General features: G+C 31.0%; 1 protein-coding gene across 1 annotated transcript; it reads left to right on the plus strand.

Moving 5' to 3' along the window:
- Positions 1-18,522: 18,522 nt before the first annotated feature.
- On the plus strand, positions 18,523-19,355 carry LOC109152853 (auxin-responsive protein SAUR50-like). The gene has a single exon (XM_019300519.1). It carries the CDS (start codon positions 18,613-18,615, stop codon positions 18,940-18,942), a length of 330 nt encoding a protein of 109 aa, XP_019156064.1. The 5' UTR covers positions 18,523-18,612; the 3' UTR covers positions 18,943-19,355.
- Positions 19,356-22,743: the final 3,388 nt, after the last annotated feature.

The raw sequence follows: 22,743 nt of genomic DNA on the forward strand, positions 1-22,743 counted from the left end.
TTTTGATTTTGTCTCGTCGTTAACGCCGTTAACGGCGTTATTCGTTTGTGCCATTATGAATGTACAGTTATGGGATTATGAATGTACAGTTATGGAATTATGAATGTATAATTATGGAATTATGAATGTAAGTTATAAAATTATGAACACAGAACTTTGACATTATAAACTTACAATTATGAACATATAGTGATAAAATTATGAACATAGAGCTCTAAAATTTTGAACATCGAGCTTTGAAAATTATGATTTTACAGTTATTGAATTATGAATGTACAGTTACGGAATTATGAATGTACAGTTATGCAATTATAAATGTACAGTTATGCAATTATGAACGTACAGTTATGCAATTATGAATGTACAGTTATGAAATTATGAACACAGAGCTCTGACATTATGAACATATAGTGATAAAATTATGAACATAGAGCTCTAAAATTGTGAACATAGAGTTTCGAAAATTATGAAGTTACAGTTATTGAATTATGAATGTACAGTTACGGAATTATGAATGTACAGTTATGAAATTATGAACATAGAGCTCTGACATTATGAACTTACAATTATGAACATATAGTAATAAAATTATGAACATATACTCCTATAACGAAACGGTCTGAAATTAAAAAAAAAAAAAAAGAAAAAAAGAAGAAAAAAAAAAAAAAAAAAAAAAAAAAAGAGATAACAGTGCCTAACGGCACTGTTACCTGTGTCCAGCATGCATGCTGGACACGGATCTATAGCATAACGATTGTACGAGTATGAATTATGTAACTCATTGTTTTGATCCAGGATCCATAATGTATGCAAATCCTGGTCCATGATATAAATTGTCATGAAAAATGGGGAACCTTAGAAATTTCCACCATCCGACAAGGCCCAATCCGTATAGTGTTATGCACCGAAGGTATGGGCCACTCTACAGAGAAAATGGACTTTAATTATTTATGCATGATCACATCATGGGAAAAAGGTTCCATGGGTATGGCTTGGAGAATTGACAATTGTTATACCCTGCATCACGGCGCACATAGCATTGTGTGCTTTGCGTCTTCTAAAACGACGTCGTTTTAATAAGTTATTTAGGGAGTTGATGCGATTATGTACATTATGGTATACAATTATATACATTTTTTTTAATATAATTATGTACATTTTGTATACAATTATGTGCATTTTTTTTTATACAATTATGTACATCCGAAATAGGGAATTTATGTGTATTATGCTAAGAGTTTATGCGTATTATGTATTATGTTAGATTATGTGTATTATCTTTTCAAATAAAGTATGTGTATTTTGTTATACAATTATGTACATTCTTTTATACAATTATGTACATTCTAGAATACAATTATGTACATTTTCGAAACATGAAATTTTTTTTTTAAAAAAATTAATAGCCGACACAGGAAAACAGAATTTCCAAAATAAAAAAATAAATAAAATCTAAAACGACGTCGTTTTGCACCAGGGCGCACAATGCGACGCGCGCCCCCGTGCACGATATAAAATTGAACCTTTTGCCCTTTAGATTAGGGTAGGTTGCTAAGTTGACTAGTTTAAAAAATAATTAAACTAATAATATGTTAGGATATTTTTGGTACGTTGTTGGTGGTTATTTTGATATACATTATTTTGAGTGAAGTTCATTAGTTATTTAAATCGGTTTGGATGGATTCAAATTTTCTAGTAAGTTAAGAAATGAGTGCGCTAGTTTGAATGTGGAATTAAGTTTGAAATGAGGGGTTTGAAAACGCCTTTGTTCTACTTTGTTAGAAATGTCAAATGTGGGTGTGAACTTGTGTTTGTGTGTATCCAATTTGAAATATAATACTAAAAGACTCTATTGCCTAGATGAATAATTTTCTAATTCTTCTCATATGCTCTGTCATGTCGGGCTTGAGGGACCTTTGGGATTAGAGATTCAACAACAATTTTTTAATTCTCAATTACTTTTCAATTATTTTACATAATTACACCACCTATCAAGTATGTATATATTGATGGGGTTATAACTTATAAGACATCCTAATTAATCGGGGCGTGTAGGATCCTATGATGCGATAAGGTAGGAAGCTTGAGGGGATAACGTAACTAGGCTTAGTGTGCCGCCTGACGTGAAGCATTAGCTGACTACCATCTTTCGCCACTGCTGGAAATTATGGAATTTCCGACCACCTGAAAGTGATCTTATATCAAGTCGAAAGTAAAAAGTGGTCGGAAATAGCAACAAAGTTTTTTCCGGATACCAAAAGTGGTCGGAACATGACTTTCGACTTAATTTAACATCATTTTCAGGTGGTCGAAAATTCCATAATTTCCAGCAGTGACGGGAGCACCACATCAACCCTACCTATCACCAATAGTCACGTCGTTGGTCAACACCGCCAGTATAAATAGCGCAATCTCTGCGCTACTAGAGACATCATCTCACCACTACTCACTACACTAGACCTTATATGTTCTTGTGCCCTAATCCCTATTCTCATAGTGTAACTCCAGACCTTATCCGCTTTATAATGCATGGTGGGTTAGGTGGTAAGCCATTCTCACCAAATGAAGTTTTGGGTCACCTTGCAACGCCGGCCAGAGAGTCAGAAACCCATAGCCAAACAATAAAACATGCAACGATGTGCCTTTCGGAGGGGCCGCCATCGCTCATCAACCAACCTTAGTCGCAGAACATGGGATATATATAATGATATATGGCCTCCACTACTCTCATTCCTTTTCTCTCCAACTCTTTGTCCTGAAACAGACACTTCAACTCTTTGTCGGGTTGATATTCTAGGATTTAGATTGCTGTATGTCGTCCTCTCACTACTGGAAATTATTAAATTTTTGACCACCTGAATGTGATCTTAAATCAAGTTGAAAGTAAAAAGTGGTCGGAAATAACAACAAGGGTTTTTCCGGATACCAAAAGTGGTCGGAACAAGGCTTTCGACTTAATTTAATATAACTTTCAGGTGGTAGGAAATTTCAGAATTTCCAGTAGTGTCTGTTTTATAACTTTGAACACGACCCTTCATTGTTTCTCTGAGGTAAATCGCAAAATATGTCCTAACTAAATTATATGGCTTAATTAAATGCTCGTACACCAATACTTTAACAAAATCAAAATCAAATTTACAACTAAATTAGATTATAAATATCTCGAATCCTAGTGTATATAGGAGACGTAGTATATATATAGACATGCCACCACAAGGTAGAGTGAAGTATGGTACCATGTAATAGTAGCCAATTTAGTTTGTAACGAAACAAAATTGAATGGGGACAGGACATGAGCATAAGGGGACAGGGAAGACCGGACTTAGCCGTACCAAGATAACGTGGTACCTAGCTACTATCATTAAATTGCTTGCTTTTGTTTGGTTTGGTTGTTTTAGCCATAGCAGGCTGCGGCTTAGCTAGCTAGCTAGCTTGGGTGGTACCAAAATAAAATTGCATCTTAATTTCGATAATGTCTATTGCACCTACCCTGGAGTTTTGGTGGGTAAGTTACATTGTGTGATATGTCATATGAGAATAATTAAAACGAAGAGTTATTTTGATTAATTCAAGATAATGACATGAATGAGACAGTGTAACAGAATAGGAAAATGCTTGTTTCTTTCTATTCATCGCTTGTTGCAATTACAATGATGGTGTGGTAAGGAAAGACCACATTGTCCTTTGTAGACAAGTGTTCAAAGTATTTATATTAGTTTGGGATCTCCAACCAGCTTGGTTGGCGTGAGTGGTCATGCACTCTAATCCCTTAAGAAAGGTCTGCAGTACAGTCCAAATCCCATATTGTATGGAAAAATTAATTTGACCAGTACTTTTTCCCTTAATTGGGTTGGCCCGGTGTGAATGAGGATTAGTCTAGAGTATGGTACGGGCTTAAAGGTGTCTCCTACAGTTAGGACCTACTCAAAACACCTCATGTCCTGACCAGAAAATACTAGCTCTCCCAGTGACTTTCGGCAACATCCGGGTGGATAAGGTGCTCTCCAACCATCGACTGTGCCCTGTAAAGGTGCCTCCTACAGTTAGGACCTACCGTCGTGCTCTGTAATGATGCCTCCTACAGTTAGGACCTGATCAGAACACCTCATAGCCTGACAAAAAATACTAGCTCTCCCAATGACTTTCAGCAACAACTGGGTGGATAAGGTGCTCTCCAACCGTTGACCGTCATGCCCTATAAAGGTGCCTCCTACAGTTAGACCCTGCTCAGAACATCTCAGGGCCTGACCAAAAAATACTAGCTCTCCCAATGACTTTCGGCAACAACCGGGTGGATAAGGTGCTCTCCAACGCTGTCCGGTCCAAGTCCTCCTAGATTTGTCATTTTAATTAGACTTAACGAAGATGTAACTTTATTTCTTTATATACATGCATATATAGCAACCCATCGCCGCAATTTTTTAGGCATGGTGTTGAACTTGACCCTTCAAACCTCCGATCCGCCCAATAATCTCCTAACCAACTAGTGTTGGACTTGACCTTTCAGGCGTCCACCTAAGAATCTCCATAAATGTCTTAATGATTTCTTTAAGATACTTAAACATTGATGCCAACATTGAAACCTACATCATGTGACTACCGACGAAGCTAAGCAAATTAAGGTGGTGGTACGTACGGATAACATATATGCATGTTGTGTGCTTAACTTCTCATCTCACTATCTGAGCCATGGAACATGGGTTGTGGTGCTTTTAGCTCTACTGCGTATTCATTAAACTTTGGGGCTGGCTGGCTGGCTGGTGATAATGATGCCTGTGGTTTCTAGTTACTATACATTAGTAGTACAGATGGGATTTATTTCTTTTGGTCATCTATCACTCTATCTTCTGGTTCCTTCACATTTCATGGACCACTCTACTAAATTTAAGGCCTTAATTGATTGGTTCACAACTTTTGGGAAATTTATCATATCTACTATAGTAATAAGAGCCCAATAGAGTTAGGTCTATAATAGGTAGAAAAAATAATGGTTAAATTTTTTAATCAAATGAATGGCTCAGATTGATAAGATTTTAATTTTTTCTTAAGATTTCTTAATTTATCATTAATGAATATGATTATCGGAATAAGGGTCAAATAGGCCATCGAACTGCACACAATAATGCAATTAGGCCACTGAACTTAAAAAAACAACAATTGGGTCCCTAAACTAACTATTTTCATACAATTAAGCCAATTTACAGGTTTTACAAGTTAGTAACAGGTCACCCAAGTTTTAAAATATATTTTGTAAATTATTATTTAAAAATAATATAAAAAAAAAAAGTTTAACCGTCTCCGCCGGAGACGAGTTTCTTCGTTTCTGGCAGAGCGAGGAAACGTTTTTTATTATTTTAATTTATTATTTTTTTAAATAATAATTTTTTAAAAAAAATTTAAATTTTTTGGGTGACCTGTTACTAACCTATAAAACCTGTAAATTAGACTAATTGAATGAAATTTGTTAGTTTAGTGGTCTAATTGTTGTTTTTTAAGGTTCAGTGGCCTAATTGCATTATTGTGTGCAGTTCAATGGCCTATTTGACCCTTATTCCTATGATTATCCGTTAACTTTTTCGTTAAATATTATTTTTTTCGTTAATTTTTGTTAGTTCACGGGTAACTTACTCATTGATTTTAGTAAGGGGGGTGTATTCAATCATGACTTTCATCGACTTTTAAAGACTTTTATGAACTTTAAAAGTTTGGAGGTATTCAATTCAAACTTTTAGAGAGTCTTTAAAAGTCAGGCGGTATTCAATCAAGATTTTTAAAGAATCTTTAAAAGTCGTATAGTATTCGATTAAGACTTTTAAAGAGTCTTTAAAAGTCATGTGGTATTCAAAAGTTATGAACTTTTGTAGACTTTTTAATTTTAAGACTTTTGTAGACTTTTTCTTCTCAAATATAAATAGTTGAAATCCAACCATCAACCCCAAGATTTCAAAATTTTCTTTCTTACAACTTTGAATGTTTTCTCTCTCTATTAAAACTCTATTTTTTTCTCCCTATTTAAACTTTATAAACATATCTAAATTCAATAAAATTATTTTTTTCTTCATTATCCTATATTTTCCTCATACCTAAACTCTACTAATTTTTCTCTCTCCTAAATTTTACAATCTTCATCTAAAAATTTGAAATAATATTATTTTTACTTCATTATTGCTTGTTTATATTGATTTTTATTTTTTCTATAAATTTTTTATCCCTAACTTTCTCTAATTCCCTCTAAATACATGAACAAAGCAAATTTTTCATTGTCAAATTTTAGTATAAGTTTCATAATATTCATATAAATACTTATATATTTTGTTTTTTATTCTTTTTATGCTTATATTTGTAATATATATTTTTCCTTTTTTAACGAACAAGTTACTACGAATAGCGAACTACTGTTCGCCATAACAATTTGGGGTTACAAACAATAGCACCTTGTTGCTGTTTGCAGTCTTAAATTGCTATTGCAAATAATAGTACTCTGCGTGATAGATGTCTAGCAATATATCAAGTATAATTTTTTTTATATATATTATTAATATTAGATTTTTATTTTTTTATTTTATGGAACTTGTAATTATATTTTTAAATATTTTATTTGATCAATTCTTTTATTATAAATTTTATTGTATAATATTGTTATGACTTTCTAATGAAATAGTTTTTTTTTTTTTTGTTGATGTTTATTAATAATATATATAAGTAATTAGCATTTTTTTTTTTGAATAATAAGTAATTAGCATATAAGTCTCAGCATACTAGGGATAAAAAATAATAATCTTGAGAATGTTGATGTGGGTGAAGAACTATATAATAAGAAGAATTTTATGATATATTATAAATGTTTTGTAAGAAAATTATAAATGATAAGAATCAAAGTCATTGAAAGTTTGTAAGGGTGTATTCAATTTAGAATTTCAATGACTTTTGTAGACTTTTTAAAATAAAAAGTTGATAAAAGTCTATGAATGTTTTTTATATAGACTTTTATAGAGTCCTATAAAGTTTTAAAAAGTTTTAAACGACTCTGTGAAAGTCAATCAAAGTTTATTAAAATCTATCATTTTAAAAGTCTTTAAAACTCTACAAAAGTCATGATTGAATACACCCCCCTAAGAAAAGTCTTAGGTTCAAACTCCCATCCCAATCAAACTTGGCATAATTAGTACTCTATTTTACTCTTATTAAATTATTATAATAATTTAGTGCTACAAAAAAAATACATATGCATTTCTCTAATTTAGAATTATGTATCTACAATGTCTTTATTCCAAAAAAATTATTCATTATCAATAAATTAAATAACAGAAATAATTTCATTAGTTATATTGTCTTTATTTTTCTCCAATATAAAAATTCTTTACATTCAAATTCATCAATTGATTATATTCGTTACATTGTCCCTACAATGTCTTTATTAAAAAATATATATTCATTATCAATAAATTAATTAAGAGAAATAATTTTATTAATTATATTGTCTTTATTTTTCTCCAATACAAAAATTCTTTACATTCAAATTCATCAATTGATTATATTCACTACATTGTCTATTATCTTTTTTGTGCACTATTTTTTAATTAAATATCAAAGTTATAATACAAAGTAATGCTATATATTTATTTACCAAATATTTTATTAATACCATGAAAAATTAAAAAAATATAATTAATAAAGTCAATCATATTAACTACTTGAGGAATTTGTTGACAAAGAGAGTATTCAAATCACACAACAAATTAAAGTGAGAACTATCTTGCAATGTCCTTGTTTGACAATCAGCAGTTAGCGGTTAGCGGTAGCGAATTATATCAACGGTTGGTAAAAAGATATTTGAAAAAATTAGCTGTTTAGATTAACATGTAAAATAACCTTAGGGTATAATAATAATAATAATAATAATAATAATAATAATAATAATAATAATAATAATAATAATAATAATAATAATAATAATAATAATAATAATAATAATAATAATTGTTTTAAAAATATATAAAAAATAAAAAAAAAATAATTAAACCAATCATATTAACTACTTGGGGGATTTATTGTCAAAAAGAGTATTCAAATCACACAACAAATTGAAGTGGAAACTACCACGCAATGTCTTTGTTTGGTAATCAACAGTTAGCTCTTCAATATTAGTATATATTTAATATTTTATGCCCTAATTTTTCTTTGCTCTCCCTTATGTCCCGTATTTGGTTTCAACAATATCTATACAATTATTTTATTGACAATTATAATCAATCTTGACTATATTATCTTGCATTTGTAAATTTAGAATTACCTATTTAAATACGCAAATTCAACATTCAATTATCTATGCATGAACAACTCCAATATAACCTTGTATTGATATACTTTAAAGTACTTTAAAAAAAAAATATTGGGCATTATCCTAATCGGGCAATGCGCATAAAAAAAAAAACTAGTATAAAAGATAATTCTAGATGAAATTGGTGAAAAAAGTACGGTTAATATGATTTCTTATAATTAATTAATTTTGTAAGATATTTTGTTTTGTTTAAAGGTAATTTTGTAAGATATTATGATACTTAAACTTGTGGATCGGATGAGGTCTTCCCTCGAGTTTGAGTACATAACATTAGTAGGGTGTTAAGAAAATATCTATGATGATGCCAAAAGCTTTGTGATTGAGCGGCATAACTGTGGCTCTCTCCCAAATTGAAGATTTCATGTTCGAACCCAACTTAGCTAGCTTGTAGCTCCAGATCAATCACTACTCGGTAGTATGTTTGGGCAAACCATGCTCATATAGAATAGCTTACATATACGTCAGATAAAAATGAATCGCACCAAAATGATATTCATAATAATCAAAGAAACTAATTAAGCATCATTGTTTTGGGTGACAAGAAAAACCCACAATCACTACTTTTAATAGTATATAGAAAAAAGTAAATCACATTAAAAAAATCCCGTATCACAATAATCAAATTCATAATATTTTGATACAAGAATCATATTTCGCTCAGTCAACTTCCATTCAAGACATCAAACATCATTTTCATCCCTCCTAAAGGGCTATGCTATGATTGACTATCGGCCGATTAATTAATAAACCAATTAACTATTAGTGATTTTTTCCAAAGAAAAATCATGCATGTAGTATTTTAATTACTATTATTTATTAGTGGGGCTCCTTAATCCTAGCTAAGTAGCTAGGATAAGATATGAGATATATAAGCTAAGGGTGTTGAATTCATGACCTTATAATATAGAGTGGCCGAGTGGGTGCATGTCTCATTTTCACAAAGTTTGGTCTTAAATTATACAGTTCCTAAGACAGCTGCTAATTAATAAGTGTCTGCAAAGTTTTAATAAAAACTTTGAAATTGTAAAAGCCATGAGGTTAGGAATTCAATGAAACTCAATAATGCATGAGGTAAGGAATTGATATTTTACATAAGAGGCAGTAATTCAAAGTGTAATTAATGTTTTACTTTTATATATTATGAATTTATATTTATTTAATAGTTATAATTTTTTTTTTGAGTACTACTAATTTTATCACACCACAGAAATATCATTGAGTTACAAGCTGTTGGATAACCACAGAGTTCTATGGTGCCTGTTTGTCATATTATCCTACTAAAAATTAATTAGTGATAAGTAGGTGAACATTAACGTAACCATTTAACCACACATCTCCATGATAAGCTACAACGCCACGTCTCGAATTGAGCTGGGGCTGAACTCAGCTAACCCGATCAATAGGATATGACAACTAGGTACCATATAGGGATAACAATGTGCCCCGTCCCCGTCGAGGATTCCCGCCCCCGTAGGGGACGGGGACGGGGATGGAAAAAAATTTCGAGAATCGGGGACGGGGACTTTTTGCAATTTCCCGGCGGGGATGGGGATACCCCTCCCCGTCCCTAAATAATTATTATAATTAAAATAAATAAAAAATAAGTTTATATATATATATATATATATATATATATATATATATATATATATATATATATATTAATTTTTTAAAATTAATACTTAAGTTTTTAGTTTTTAAAATTAAAAATTACACTAATTTAAAATTTTTGACTAAAAGCTGATCGGGAATGAAAAATTCCTATCTCTGTCAAATTTCCCGCGGAGACGGGAATGAGGACTATTTTTAATTCCCCATCGGAACGGGGACGAGGTTGGAATTTTGGCGACGGGAACAGAGAGTATAGTCCCCGCCACGCCCCGCCCCATTGTCATCCCACCATAAAACTCTGTGGTTAAGCGTGATACAATAGAACTCTCTACAAACAATGATGACACACAAATCAAGAAATATAGCAAACTACATATATATCCTTTATTCTTTGCTGTATATATGTATACGTAAAAAGAGAATTGATGAGTTATTCTTTATGGTGTTTCCTTGCTGCTCTTCAAGCACACAACAATGTTGATCTAGAACATGTCAGCTGGTCGAAATCATGTCCCATTCAGAATTATAAGCAAATAAGGTTTCCCCACACATTATTACATACATACATATATATATATATGTAGCTAGCAGACAATAGTATTTAGCATGAAACGGACATAACATAAACTCAGGCCGGCACACCATTGTCAGGAATCTTAACCTCTTACCTCTGTGATTGTTAGATCTTTCTCGTAGAACGGTTCCCAATCTTTCGGCGCTGCACCCCTAATCTTTAACCGCCCACCTATCTTCTTCACCAAATCCAAAACCCATTGCCAAATTTGAAGCCACATTTTATTAACAAGATAGCTCCATGTTTAATTAACTATATTTAGAGATGTCAACAGGGCGGGATAGGGGGCGGAGGACATACCCCCATCCCCGCATTCGACTTTCTTCTCATTTCCCGTTTTCGTCCCTATTCTTGCTGGGGATCGGAAGAGAAAAATTCCCTCATTCCGGGATTATTCAGAGACGGACCCACCTCATTTATAAGTTATAAGAAAATTAAAAATTAAACATTAAAAAATATTTAAATAAATAACGCATATAAACATGAAAGTAGTATTCAATATTTTACAATTAAACATCTTATCTAAATATGTATTTCATAAGCATGACATACAAGACATACAACGATAAGAATGTTTCTAAAATTATATATATTATATACAAAGTAATACATATGTGTGTTGTGTGGCTACACACACACACAATATATATATATCTCGAGGGCGGGGCGAGGAGAGTACTCCTCGTCCCCATTCTTATCCCCTATTTTTGTCTCCATCCCCGTCCCTGTAGGGGCGGGAAATCGAGTTCTCCGTCGGGTGCGGGTGCAATTAATATCCCTAACTATATATATTGGATATGATAGGAAACTCCAGCCATGTTGATTTGGTAATCACGAAATTTTAAATTTAATTAATATTTCGTTAGAGTTGTCCATAGACATTATTCTTGATTTGAGTTTGTCACCTATGAACATCCTAGGTTATTGGTTTATCGAACTCCTTATGGTATTTTTGTCAACTAGGATTACTTGACAAACTTCACCCTAATTTATCTCCTTTATAGTCTTTTGGATACTAGGATTACAAGACGAGTTTTACTCAGAACGTACCTTTAGATAGTTGTTACGGACTTTCTCATAAATCAAAAGAAATGTTGTACTTTCCAAATTGTACTTGTTTTTATCTCCACACACTCTCTCTCTCTCTCAATAGCTTGTGTGCCCAACATATTTGTCAATTGTCATCTACTTATGAGGTCGTTTACTTTTAATTTTTCAATAACATATTTGAGAGGCTAATGTGATGAATATTTTTTCCCCAAATAGGGAACAATTTCTTAAGTCAATAGCCATATGCATTTTAACTAATAGTTGTAATCTCAATCTAAAATTGTAGAGCTTCAAATAGAATTAACTCTTTTGCATAGAAATTCTACCATACGTTTAGTTCAAGTCAGATATATTCCAAATTTTGTTTAGCATTTTTAGGTAATTGTATCAAAATAAATGCATATAGTACCAATTAAAAATATATATCATCAGTATCAAGAAGTTGCAGTAATATGAGATTTGAAGTATTATACATCACCATTTGGGTAGCAGCTGCGATTCTTCCCTTGTCAGGAATCTTAGGGTCCGTTTAATAACAAAAAACTATTCTCTATTTTTTGTTTTTTAATTTTTCAGTTTTAATTTTCTATTTTTCATTCTCTGTTTTCTATTTAGAAAACTTGTTTACTAACTGAAAACTATTCTTTATTTTTTATTTTCTAATTTTTCAGTTTTCACCTAAAATTTAGTTTAGATAATATTAATATTTGTTTGAGTTAATATTTATAATGTTTTTTTTTTGATATATTCATTTGAATGACATGTATATGAATATATAACTTTTACTTTGAATTCTAATATATGTGAAATTTCAATATCCGATATCTGGACCGAACTTGATTATGATGTAACATAATTAAAAATATTCGAAATAATAATCTATTGAGTTCAATCAAAATCTTAGACATTATATAGAGTTTAATTCTTAATTTTGATAATGTAAATAATGTCTAACTTTAAAGTGTAAGCAAATAAATTATATTTAAATAAGTAAGTAGAAAAGATAGAAGATAGTACGTGATAAGTAAAATAAAATGATAATGAATGCAATCATAGCAATGTGGTTATAGTAACATATAACTAAATAAATGATAGATGATTCTGTTTTCTATTTCGAAAACAGTTTTTAAGTGTGTTTCAATTTTTCAGAAATTTTTAGAAATTATTTTCAGTTTTCAAAATGAAAAACTATGTTAGTAAACATGTTTTATGTTTTCTATTTTTTAATTTAAATTTCCAATTAGTAAACAGCCCCTTAACCTCTTACCTCTGTGATTGTTAGATCTTTCTCGTAGAGCGGTTCCCAATCTTTCGGCGCTGCACCCCTAATCTTTAACCGCCCACCTATCTTCTTCACCAAATCCAAAACCCATTGCCAAATTTGAAGCCACATTTTAGATTAACAACATAGCTTCATGTTTAATTAACTATATTGAATATGATAGGAAACTCCAGCCAAGTTGATAAGATAATTGATTTGATAATCATAAAATTTTAAATTTAATTAAGAATTAATCATCGATTTGGTTTCTCGACTATGAGGATTTCACCAATTTAACCATCAACTTTTAAAATTTCTCAATTTAATCCCTGGCTATGTTTTTTTTTTTTTAATTTTTTTTTTATACCTGAAATGGTCCTAACCGTTAGACATCCTTTAACTTAGGACCAAATTGATAAGTTTACTATAGTCAAGGCACCATTTCGATCATCACATGCATCATTTTCTCTGAAATTTAATTATTGAAATGGTCACTTGATTATAGAAAAATTATCAATTTGGTCTCGAGTTAACGGATGTCTAACGGTTATGACCATTTCGGGTAAAAAAGGCATAATTGGTGACTAAATTGAGAAATTTTAAAAGTTGATGACCAAATTGGTTAAATCCTCGTACTCGAGGGACCAAATCGGTAATTAACTCATTTAATTAATATTTCGGTAGAGTTGTCCATAGACATTCTTGATTTGAGCTTGTCAACTATGAACAACCTAGGTTATTGACTTATCTCCTTATGTCTTTTTGTCGGCTAGATCACTAGACAAACTTCACTGAACTCTAGTTTATCTCCTTATAGTCTTTTGCTGGCTAGGATTACAAAACGTGTTTTACTCAGAACGTACCTTTGAATAATAATTAAAGACTTTCTCATAAATCAAAGAAAATGTTGTACTTTTCAAATTGTACCATAGTAAGAGTGGCATGAATGCAATGATACTTCGTTAAAACTAATTGATCGTACCCCTATTCAAGTATTGACTCCTCAACACCTTGGATTGATTAAATATCTCACAGATACATATGTGCCCAACATATTTGTCATCTACTTATGAAGTCGTTTACTTTTAATTTTTCAATAACATATTTGAGAGCCTAACGTGATGAATATTTTTTCCCCAAATTTGGAACAATTTCTCAAGTCAATAGCCATATGCATTTTAACTAAAAGTTGTAATCTCAAATCTAAAAGAGTTAATACCCAAAATAGTCCCTCGACTATGTCGTAATTACCAATTTGATCCTCGACTATCATTCTTACCCAATTAAGTCCTCAACTATACAATTTTTACCCAATTTAGTCCTTTGTCAATTTGACTGTTTGTTGACTGTCAAAAGTGGAAATAAAGTTGTAATTTTACCAGTTTTCTCCTTCCTCCTCATTTAGCAGCGCCAAACCATGTAGCAATAAGCTCCGGTTGGGTTCTAAACCTGTCAGTATCGAAGTAGTGGTTATGCATCGAATAGCCCATGAATTTGATTTCCAACGATTTTTGACGATCGAAATCTGATCGGAGTGTATTACTGCATGGTTTGGCGCTGCTAAATAGAGAGGAAGGAGAAATCTTGTAAATTTATAATTTTATCACGACTTTTGACAGTCAACAAACAGTCAAATTAATACAGATGATTAAATTGGGTAAGAATTGTATAGTTGAGGACTAAATTGGGTAAGAATTGTATAGTTGAGGACTTAATTGAGTAAAAGTTACATAATTGAGGACTTAATTAGGTAAGAATGATAGTTGAGGACCAAATTAGTAATTATAGTATAGTCGAGGGACCATTTTGGGTATTAACTCAATCTAAAATTGTAGAGCTGCAAATAGAATTAACTCTTTTAAAATTTATTGCATAGAAATTCTACCATACATTTAGTTCAAGTGAGATGTATTCCAAATTTTTGTTTAGCATTTTTAGGTAATTGTATCAAAATAAATGCATATAGTACCAATTAAAAATATATATCATCAATATCAAGAAGTTGCAGTAATAGGAGATTTGAAGTATTATATATCACCATTTGGGTAGCAGCTGCGATTCTTCCCATAAATTAAAAGAGATTGGAAAAAAGTCAAATAAACCTCTAAATTTTTAAAAAGTACAATTGCGCTCTTTAACATATTATATTGAAGTAATGAAATTCAAAAACCGACAAATAACTTGTTATTATATGTCATTAGAATTATGGCGTCAATTTTATCATCTCTGGCAACAATCCGGTGGTCGGTGACAACGTACTGAACTGTCACCGGCCGCCGGAGATGATAAAATTGATGTTGAAACCCTAATGACATGTAATAGTAGTTCATTTATCAGTTTTTTTTGGCTTCGTTGTTTCAATATAACATATTTTTTTAAATACCACTGACTCTGTTACAATGTACTATTATCTGTTCATAAACTACTACTTTCTCAACCTACAGAAGCAAAAAGAGTCAATACCGCTCCTACGGGGGATTAAACTCATGACCGGATATGAGAAAATCACTTTGTGCCACTAGAACACAAGGTTATTAGTTTATAATATAACATGTTAAAGGATGTAATTACACTTTTTAAAAGTTTAGAGGCCTAATTGACTTTTCAGATAATTTTAAGAGCTTATTTGAACTTATTCCAAAGAGATTTAAAGTGTAATACATTATAAATTTGGTAAAATAATTTTATATTAAGAAAAACAACTATGTGAATATGTGATGAATAAACTCGGCAAATTACGATGTGCATCCGTATGCACCATGCATGGTGCATACGGATGCAAAAACAACGTCGTTTTATTAAAAATGCGCGTCTCCCCTTAAAAAAAATCAGGTTCGATTCTCAGCAACAATATATGAACTAAAATTCCAGAATCGATGAACTATAATTCCAGAATTGATGAACTATAATTCCAAAATCTATGAACTAAAATTCCAGAATCTAATCTATGAACTAAAAATTTCAGAATGAATGAACTAAAATTCCATAATCTATGAACTAAAATTTCAAAATCAATGAACTACAATTCCAGAATCGATGAACTATAATTCCAGAATCAATGAACTGAAATTCCATAATCTATGAACTAAAATTCCAGAATGAATGAACAACATAATGTTGTTGCTGGGAATCGAACCTGATTTTTTTTTTTTTTTTTTAAGAAAAGACACACGTTTTTAATAAAACCATGTCGTTTTTGCATCCGTACGTACGGATGCACAGCATAACTATTCAATAAACTCTCTGCACGTGTCTTATGTAAAATACATATCTTTATCTTGTGTAAGTGCTTATAGTAAAAGAACAAAGTAGTGGATGTTATGATGGTTGTCCACTTTCTACTTAAACCCCGACATGGAACCGCCTGGCTAGAGGTGGAAGAAGGAATTATTACACACTAGAAAACTGCTTTAAAGCCCCGAAAAGGTTCACCAAGCAAGCGAAACATATTTAAAAGTTATGAGTTTGATTTTTGTTATCTATTTATATTGATTGAATATGTCATATTATATTTTTTTAATATTATTTTACTTATTTTGTATGATTTGTCGATTATTATATGAAAAGTTATTTTTAAAGAAATTATCCACTTCTCTTATTTGACCATTACAATTGTAAATTGCAAATTTTTGGGGAAAATATGTTTTTAATTTTTTAGTTGTATTGTTTTAATTGTTTTTCCAAGTGTTATTATCTAGTATATTCTTAACTTTGTAAAAAATTTATAATTCTTAGTCGTTGAACAACAAAACTATGAATCTCAATTAGTTTTAAAAAAGAATATCTATATGTAACTTTAACCTAAAATACATGCTAATTGGAAAATATGAATAAAATTGCAACAATATTTTACGACTTTGCTGTTATCGAGATATGAAAATCATAACTTTTTTGTAATTAGGAGTATATTTTGTTGTTCAAGTTATGTGATAACATATGGTACTATTCTTCCCAAACTAACATATGGTATTATAACATTATTGTCATATAAGAAAATGAGATATAATGAAGATAATGCCATTACTTACATTTTCTTAATTATTGTACTATTAGTTTTAAATATCTCAATTTTGCCTTGTATACAACACATATATAATTTTTTATAATGATTTTTTTTTTTTAAATGAGGTGGGAAGCCATAATTATTATTCAAAGGTCTGTATACTTAAAAAACCTTATATGATAGACTCAACCAAGAAAGTGTTAGCAAGAATTGAACGCATAACTATCCAAATATAAATTAAAAATCATAATCTACCTACCTGACCATCTGTTCAGACACATCCTTACAATTTTAACTAAACAAACTAAGTTATCTTATATTTTCATAATTTGGTTTTACATTTTAAAATGTAATTCTGCAAAGTAATAATACATTTTGTGAACTGAATGTAGGTGTGGGCGTCGGTTCGGTTCAGGTGACATCGAAATTTTATTTCGGATATATGAAAATTTCAAGTGATATTTTTGACACCCGATATCCGAACCAAATTTAATTCGGATATATTTCGTTGGATGAAATTATTCCGAGTTAGTTTTGATATACCTAAAATTTTATTTTTTATCAATATTGAGTTTTTAATAATTTTATTATTTTTGTATTTATTATATTTTTCCATATACTATGAAACTAAAAATAAGACAAAAGAATAATTACTAATTAAGAGACTTATGAAAATTAAGATATTATTAATTATGAAATACATTTAAAATTAAATATATAATTTATATTATTATATTTATAATAAAATTTCAGTTAGTTCGGGTATAAATATATTTTAATACTCGATATCCGAATCAAATTTATGTTTGAATATACCAAATTTTAAAATATTTAAACTAATAACTATTCAGATTCATCTAAAATTTAAAATTTAGTTTAGATTAATTTCAAATGATAATTCAGATGATCCAAATTATGCCGCCCCTAATTGAGTGTCCTTTAAAGGTACAGCTACCGTTTTCCTTTACTTTTAAGAGAGCATTTAATGAGGTAAACTTAATTAAATTAAATACACATAACATAATCTTTTTCGAAAAATGAGATAAATGGTCTATTTTTGTCCTAGATAGAGGCCAACAAATGGCAATAAGCCCAATGTCATTGCCTCCCACCATTTCCTTTTAAGCCTTTGCTCTCCCCCCAAAAACACCCTTCTTGTCTCTTCTTTGCCCCCCACACCCTCACATGCCCTCTCTTTTTTACTTTCTTTACCTTCAAAAATAATTAGTGTGTTCTTATTGAGTAAAATTTTTGTCACACATTTTGATTTTATTAGAAAGAGGAAAAAAAAAAGAATAAAAATTATTTAGACAATTAATTTGATAATTACAAGATTTCAAGTTTAACTCTCTGTGAAAATTATTTAACTAGTGACCTTCTTGGTTTGAGTCAATCAGCTATAGATAACCTAATCTGATTTACATGTTTGATCTTTTGCTGGTAAGGTCACAAGGCGAGCTTCACTTAGGGGTGAAACTTCGAACCTTCTGACTAGGGTCACAAAACGAATTTCACTCAAAATATGTATTTAAATAGTGATTGCAATTTTTTTCGTAAAAAAGTAAAAATGTGTAATATTACTCTTTTATCCTTGAAAGTAATAATAGCAATCCCCAACTTCCAATTTAAATACCCCTTTCACTCCTCTCATTCCCACCACACTTTCTTTTCTTCTTCTTCTCTAACACAACATTTATTCCCAAGAGAGAACACAAAAAAGTGTCTCTCTAGTCTCCACCTTTTGTCAAGAAACTAAAGTTGCTCCTCCCAAAATGGGCGTGACGAAATCGAACAAATCGTCGCAAAAGGCAATGATCAAGCAGATCGTCAAGCGCTGCTCCAGCTTGGGAAAGAAACATCATGGCTACGACGATGAAGACGAGGTTGTCGGCCTCCCCCTCGACGTGCCCAAGGGACACTTCGTCGTCTACGTCGGAGCTAACCGGAGCCGCTACATTGTTCCCATCTCTTTCTTGACCCGGCCGGAGTTCCAGGGCCTTCTCCGGCGAGCCGAGGAAGAGTTCGGCTTCGATCACGACATGGGTCTCACCATCCCTTGCGACGAACACGTCTTCGAATCTCTAACGTCAATGCTTAGGTAAAAACCCAAGAAAACAAACCGCAATTTCGGTGTCTCTTACTCCTAGTATCGGAAAATGGGGTTATTTTCGTCGCAAAAAAAAGACGGTTTTTTGTTTGGTTAAAATTGACCCCCGTATTTTCTTTTCAAGGACGAGAAGAGAAAACATCATAGTCTTTCCCTATATATATTGTGTTATTATTATTAACTAGCTAACTCAAAAATATGGGGTATGAAGCAAAGGAGTCCTATGGTAATTATTTTTAATTTTTTTAGAAATATTTATTGTAATATGTAAAGTTGATGATGATGAAAAGTTTGTGTTTTTCCTCACGGTGGTATTCGACGACCTTCAATTCGTCACTTTGTACCCTGTGGGAGAGAGGCTTTCAATCACAGACTTCAATGGTTAATATAATGCACTTTACTATTATTGCTTTGGGTATAAAAGATTCAAAACTATTTACAAAGTCCTTTTTTAGGGTACTTTTACATTTCAATTGACTAATTAAAATATTCAGCCTAAACTAGGAAGTAAATCCCACAAATTATGGACATTAAAGTAATTTCCTAATTTAAATCATTAAGAAAGTGATCTCTTAAAATCAGATCAAAATCTTTTTAGATGTACTTTCCATGAGTGAAACGATGCATATCCTCAATTAGTCTCGAAAAAATATGAGCTTAAGCTGGCCATTTAGGCGGAAGTTGATCTTTGAACCACCAAAATCACTAGTGGAAATTATGGAATTTTCGATCACCTGAAAGTGATCTTAAATTAAGTTGATACCAAAAAGTGGTCGGAAATAGCAACAAAGGTTTTTCCGGATACCAAAAGTGGTCGGAACAAGACTTTTAACTTGATTTAAGATCACTTTCAGGTGGTCAAAAATTTCATAATTTCCAGTAGTGAATGTTCTACCCATCATATTTATTTTTGTTTCTTTATCTATTGTGTTTTAGTGAAAATTAAATTATTATGATGACCAACTATTGGTAGATAACATTAATGAAAAGTTTTTTAAAAAAGAAAAAAAAATATTATTTATATTTTTTATAAGTAGGTTGACACTTGGTCGAGGTGGGTCAGGGTTGACTATATCCATCATCCGACCGACCATTATACTTTTTTTTCTACCTACCCTTAGCTTGACGGATCCTTATACCATGGATTAGGGTCCACAGTGCATTGTGGACCCTAGTCCTATACGACGTCATTTTTGATTTAATTTTGACAACAAACGTTTAGTTGTTCAATTCACGTTACATATCTGTTTAAACTTAAAGCATGTGTATTTGTTTTGTGTTTGTATTATGAACTTTTGTACCTTAAGAGTATCACTTTTGTACCTGGAATAAATTAGTAGCTATGTAACACACAACATATTGTGTGTCTTATGTTATGAATTTATATTTTGTGTTGTGAAATTCCATGCCTATAGAACACAATTCTCTACCTAAATCAAATTTGAAAATAAGTAAATACATTATATAATATGTGTATGTCTTGTGATATAAAATTTTGTACCTAGAATAGATTAGTAGTTATGTAACACACAACATATTATGTGCCTTATGTTATGAATTTATGTCTTGTGTACCTATAGAACATAAATTCTCTACCTAAATCAGATTTGAAAATAAAAGTAAATATATATTACATGTGTATGTGGTGTGAGTTTTTTGTGTCCTGTATTATGAAATTCTAAACCTTAAGAGTACGAATTCTATACTTAGGATAGATTAGTAGCTGTATAGAGACATTAGAAACGAGAAAACTGCATAATCAGTTAAAATTAAAGATCAAAACAACGCCATTTTGATCCAAGTCGGATCCACAATGCTATGTGGACCTTAGTCCACGATATAAATTGCCCACCTCAATTGTTATGCCATGGACCCAGGTCCAAAACGACCCAGCTTTGCCCGCCTGGAATAACGGTGTCATCAGTGGCACCGTTTCTTCAGCGCAATGATATATATATATATATATATATATATATATATATATATATATATATATATATATATATATATATTTCAAAATTTGTGAATATAGATTCAAAAATTGTGTTATACTGTTGATATAATTGTGAATATAGAGTTAAAAAATTGTGAATATTCAATTCTAAAATTATGAATATAGAGTTAAAAAAATTGTGAATATAAGGGAATGAATTTTAAAGACAAATGACAAGTTAATGACAAGAAAGGAAGCTTCTTCTTTTTTTTTTTTTATAAAAAAAAAAATTCAGACGACATCATTTTAAAGTAAAAGGACTCTGTTTTGGACCCGAGTCCAAAGCATAATTGGCCCCTCTCGCCAATACAAGTCATATCATGTCACTCATTCTACTTCCATTTGCCAAAACAAGAACATAATTTATCCAACAATGCATAACCATAATGAGTTTTAACACTCAACAATGAATTCAATCATTCACAAATACTTTAGCGTTTTGTGTACAAATTCAGCCCTTTTAATCTTTTAAGCCTTTATGCAATTTAATAATAATTGACTCAAAAATCCTTAATATCAAACTGTCACCGAGGTCGAATTCATGGCCTCCCATTTAGGAGAGTCACTTCCTGCCCCACAAATTCGATTATTGGCTATATCTGTCTTTAATTAAATATTCAATCGGTAACTTTTTTTTTTTCTTAACCATTCAATCGGTAACTAATTAATCTAACTAATAAGTATTGATTTTAGAACTTAACAATAAGGTATAACGTCGTAAAATACGTTTAATATTTCATAGGAATGTATGTAGAGCTATGAAAAATAGGAAAATGTTACATGTACTCTCATTTTGTATTCCCAACTTGTACTCCCAAACACAAAACCTTATGTAGACACTTGTATTGGGTCTCACATAAAAAAATAAATAAATAACTTATCAAAATCTGTCACATCAGGGAGTAAAATTTAGAGAGTAAATTTGGGGAGTACATGTAGTAGAACTCATAAAAATAAGTAAAGTTGGGGGTTTACTTGAGTAGTACGCAATATAATGCAGCTAGAATTGGAAGTTAGTTCACTAGACAAATAGACATGCATGATCGATACGTAGTACACTTTTAGCTGCCGGGAAATTAGATTTTGTGTTTGTAGAGTGGCTTAGCATAGAGTAATATTAATGAACACAATTTCTATCTAAACATCAAATATTTTAATTGAATAAGGAAATGAGCTCAAATAAACCTCCGAATTGAACTTTATACGAGAAATGAATTAGATTTATAAGCTTTTAAAAGTTACAATTAATCTCATCAACATGTCAATTCAATATATTGAGCCCCAAAACTCGTTAGGGTTCATCTGACAACTTCCAAAGAAAAATCAGTGACATAAAAAATGACTTATTAATGTTAGTGAGTTTTTCTTAGTATGTCAAGACTTTGTCAAACATTGTCACTTTACATGGATTGATTGTCTCCAAATCACCTAAATCAAATCGAATAAAACATTATTTGAAAATCATAATTAACGTGGATCCAGCAAGCTAAGCTGTATATGCTATATTTGGGGGGTAAATAATTGAGGACTATACTGGGATATCTGATTCTCTGTTATCTTTCACATCACACTTACCCATGCAAATCAAAATCTTACAATTATACTCACACATGTATATATGATCCACTTATATAATATATATATATATATATATATATATATATATATATATATATATATATATAAGTGGCCATGTTATTAGGTGTGGTCATATGGTCAATTATAGACCATTAGATTAGATAGATCTAATGAATCATATTAATCAAGATTTTTTCCAGTATTTTCACGCACATTCTACTACCC

Source organism: Ipomoea nil, unplaced genomic scaffold, assembly GCF_001879475.1.
Source record: "Ipomoea nil cultivar Tokyo-kokei standard unplaced genomic scaffold, Asagao_1.1 scaffold2480, whole genome shotgun sequence".
In the NCBI taxonomy this organism is placed as follows: Eukaryota; Viridiplantae; Streptophyta; class Magnoliopsida; order Solanales; family Convolvulaceae; genus Ipomoea; species Ipomoea nil.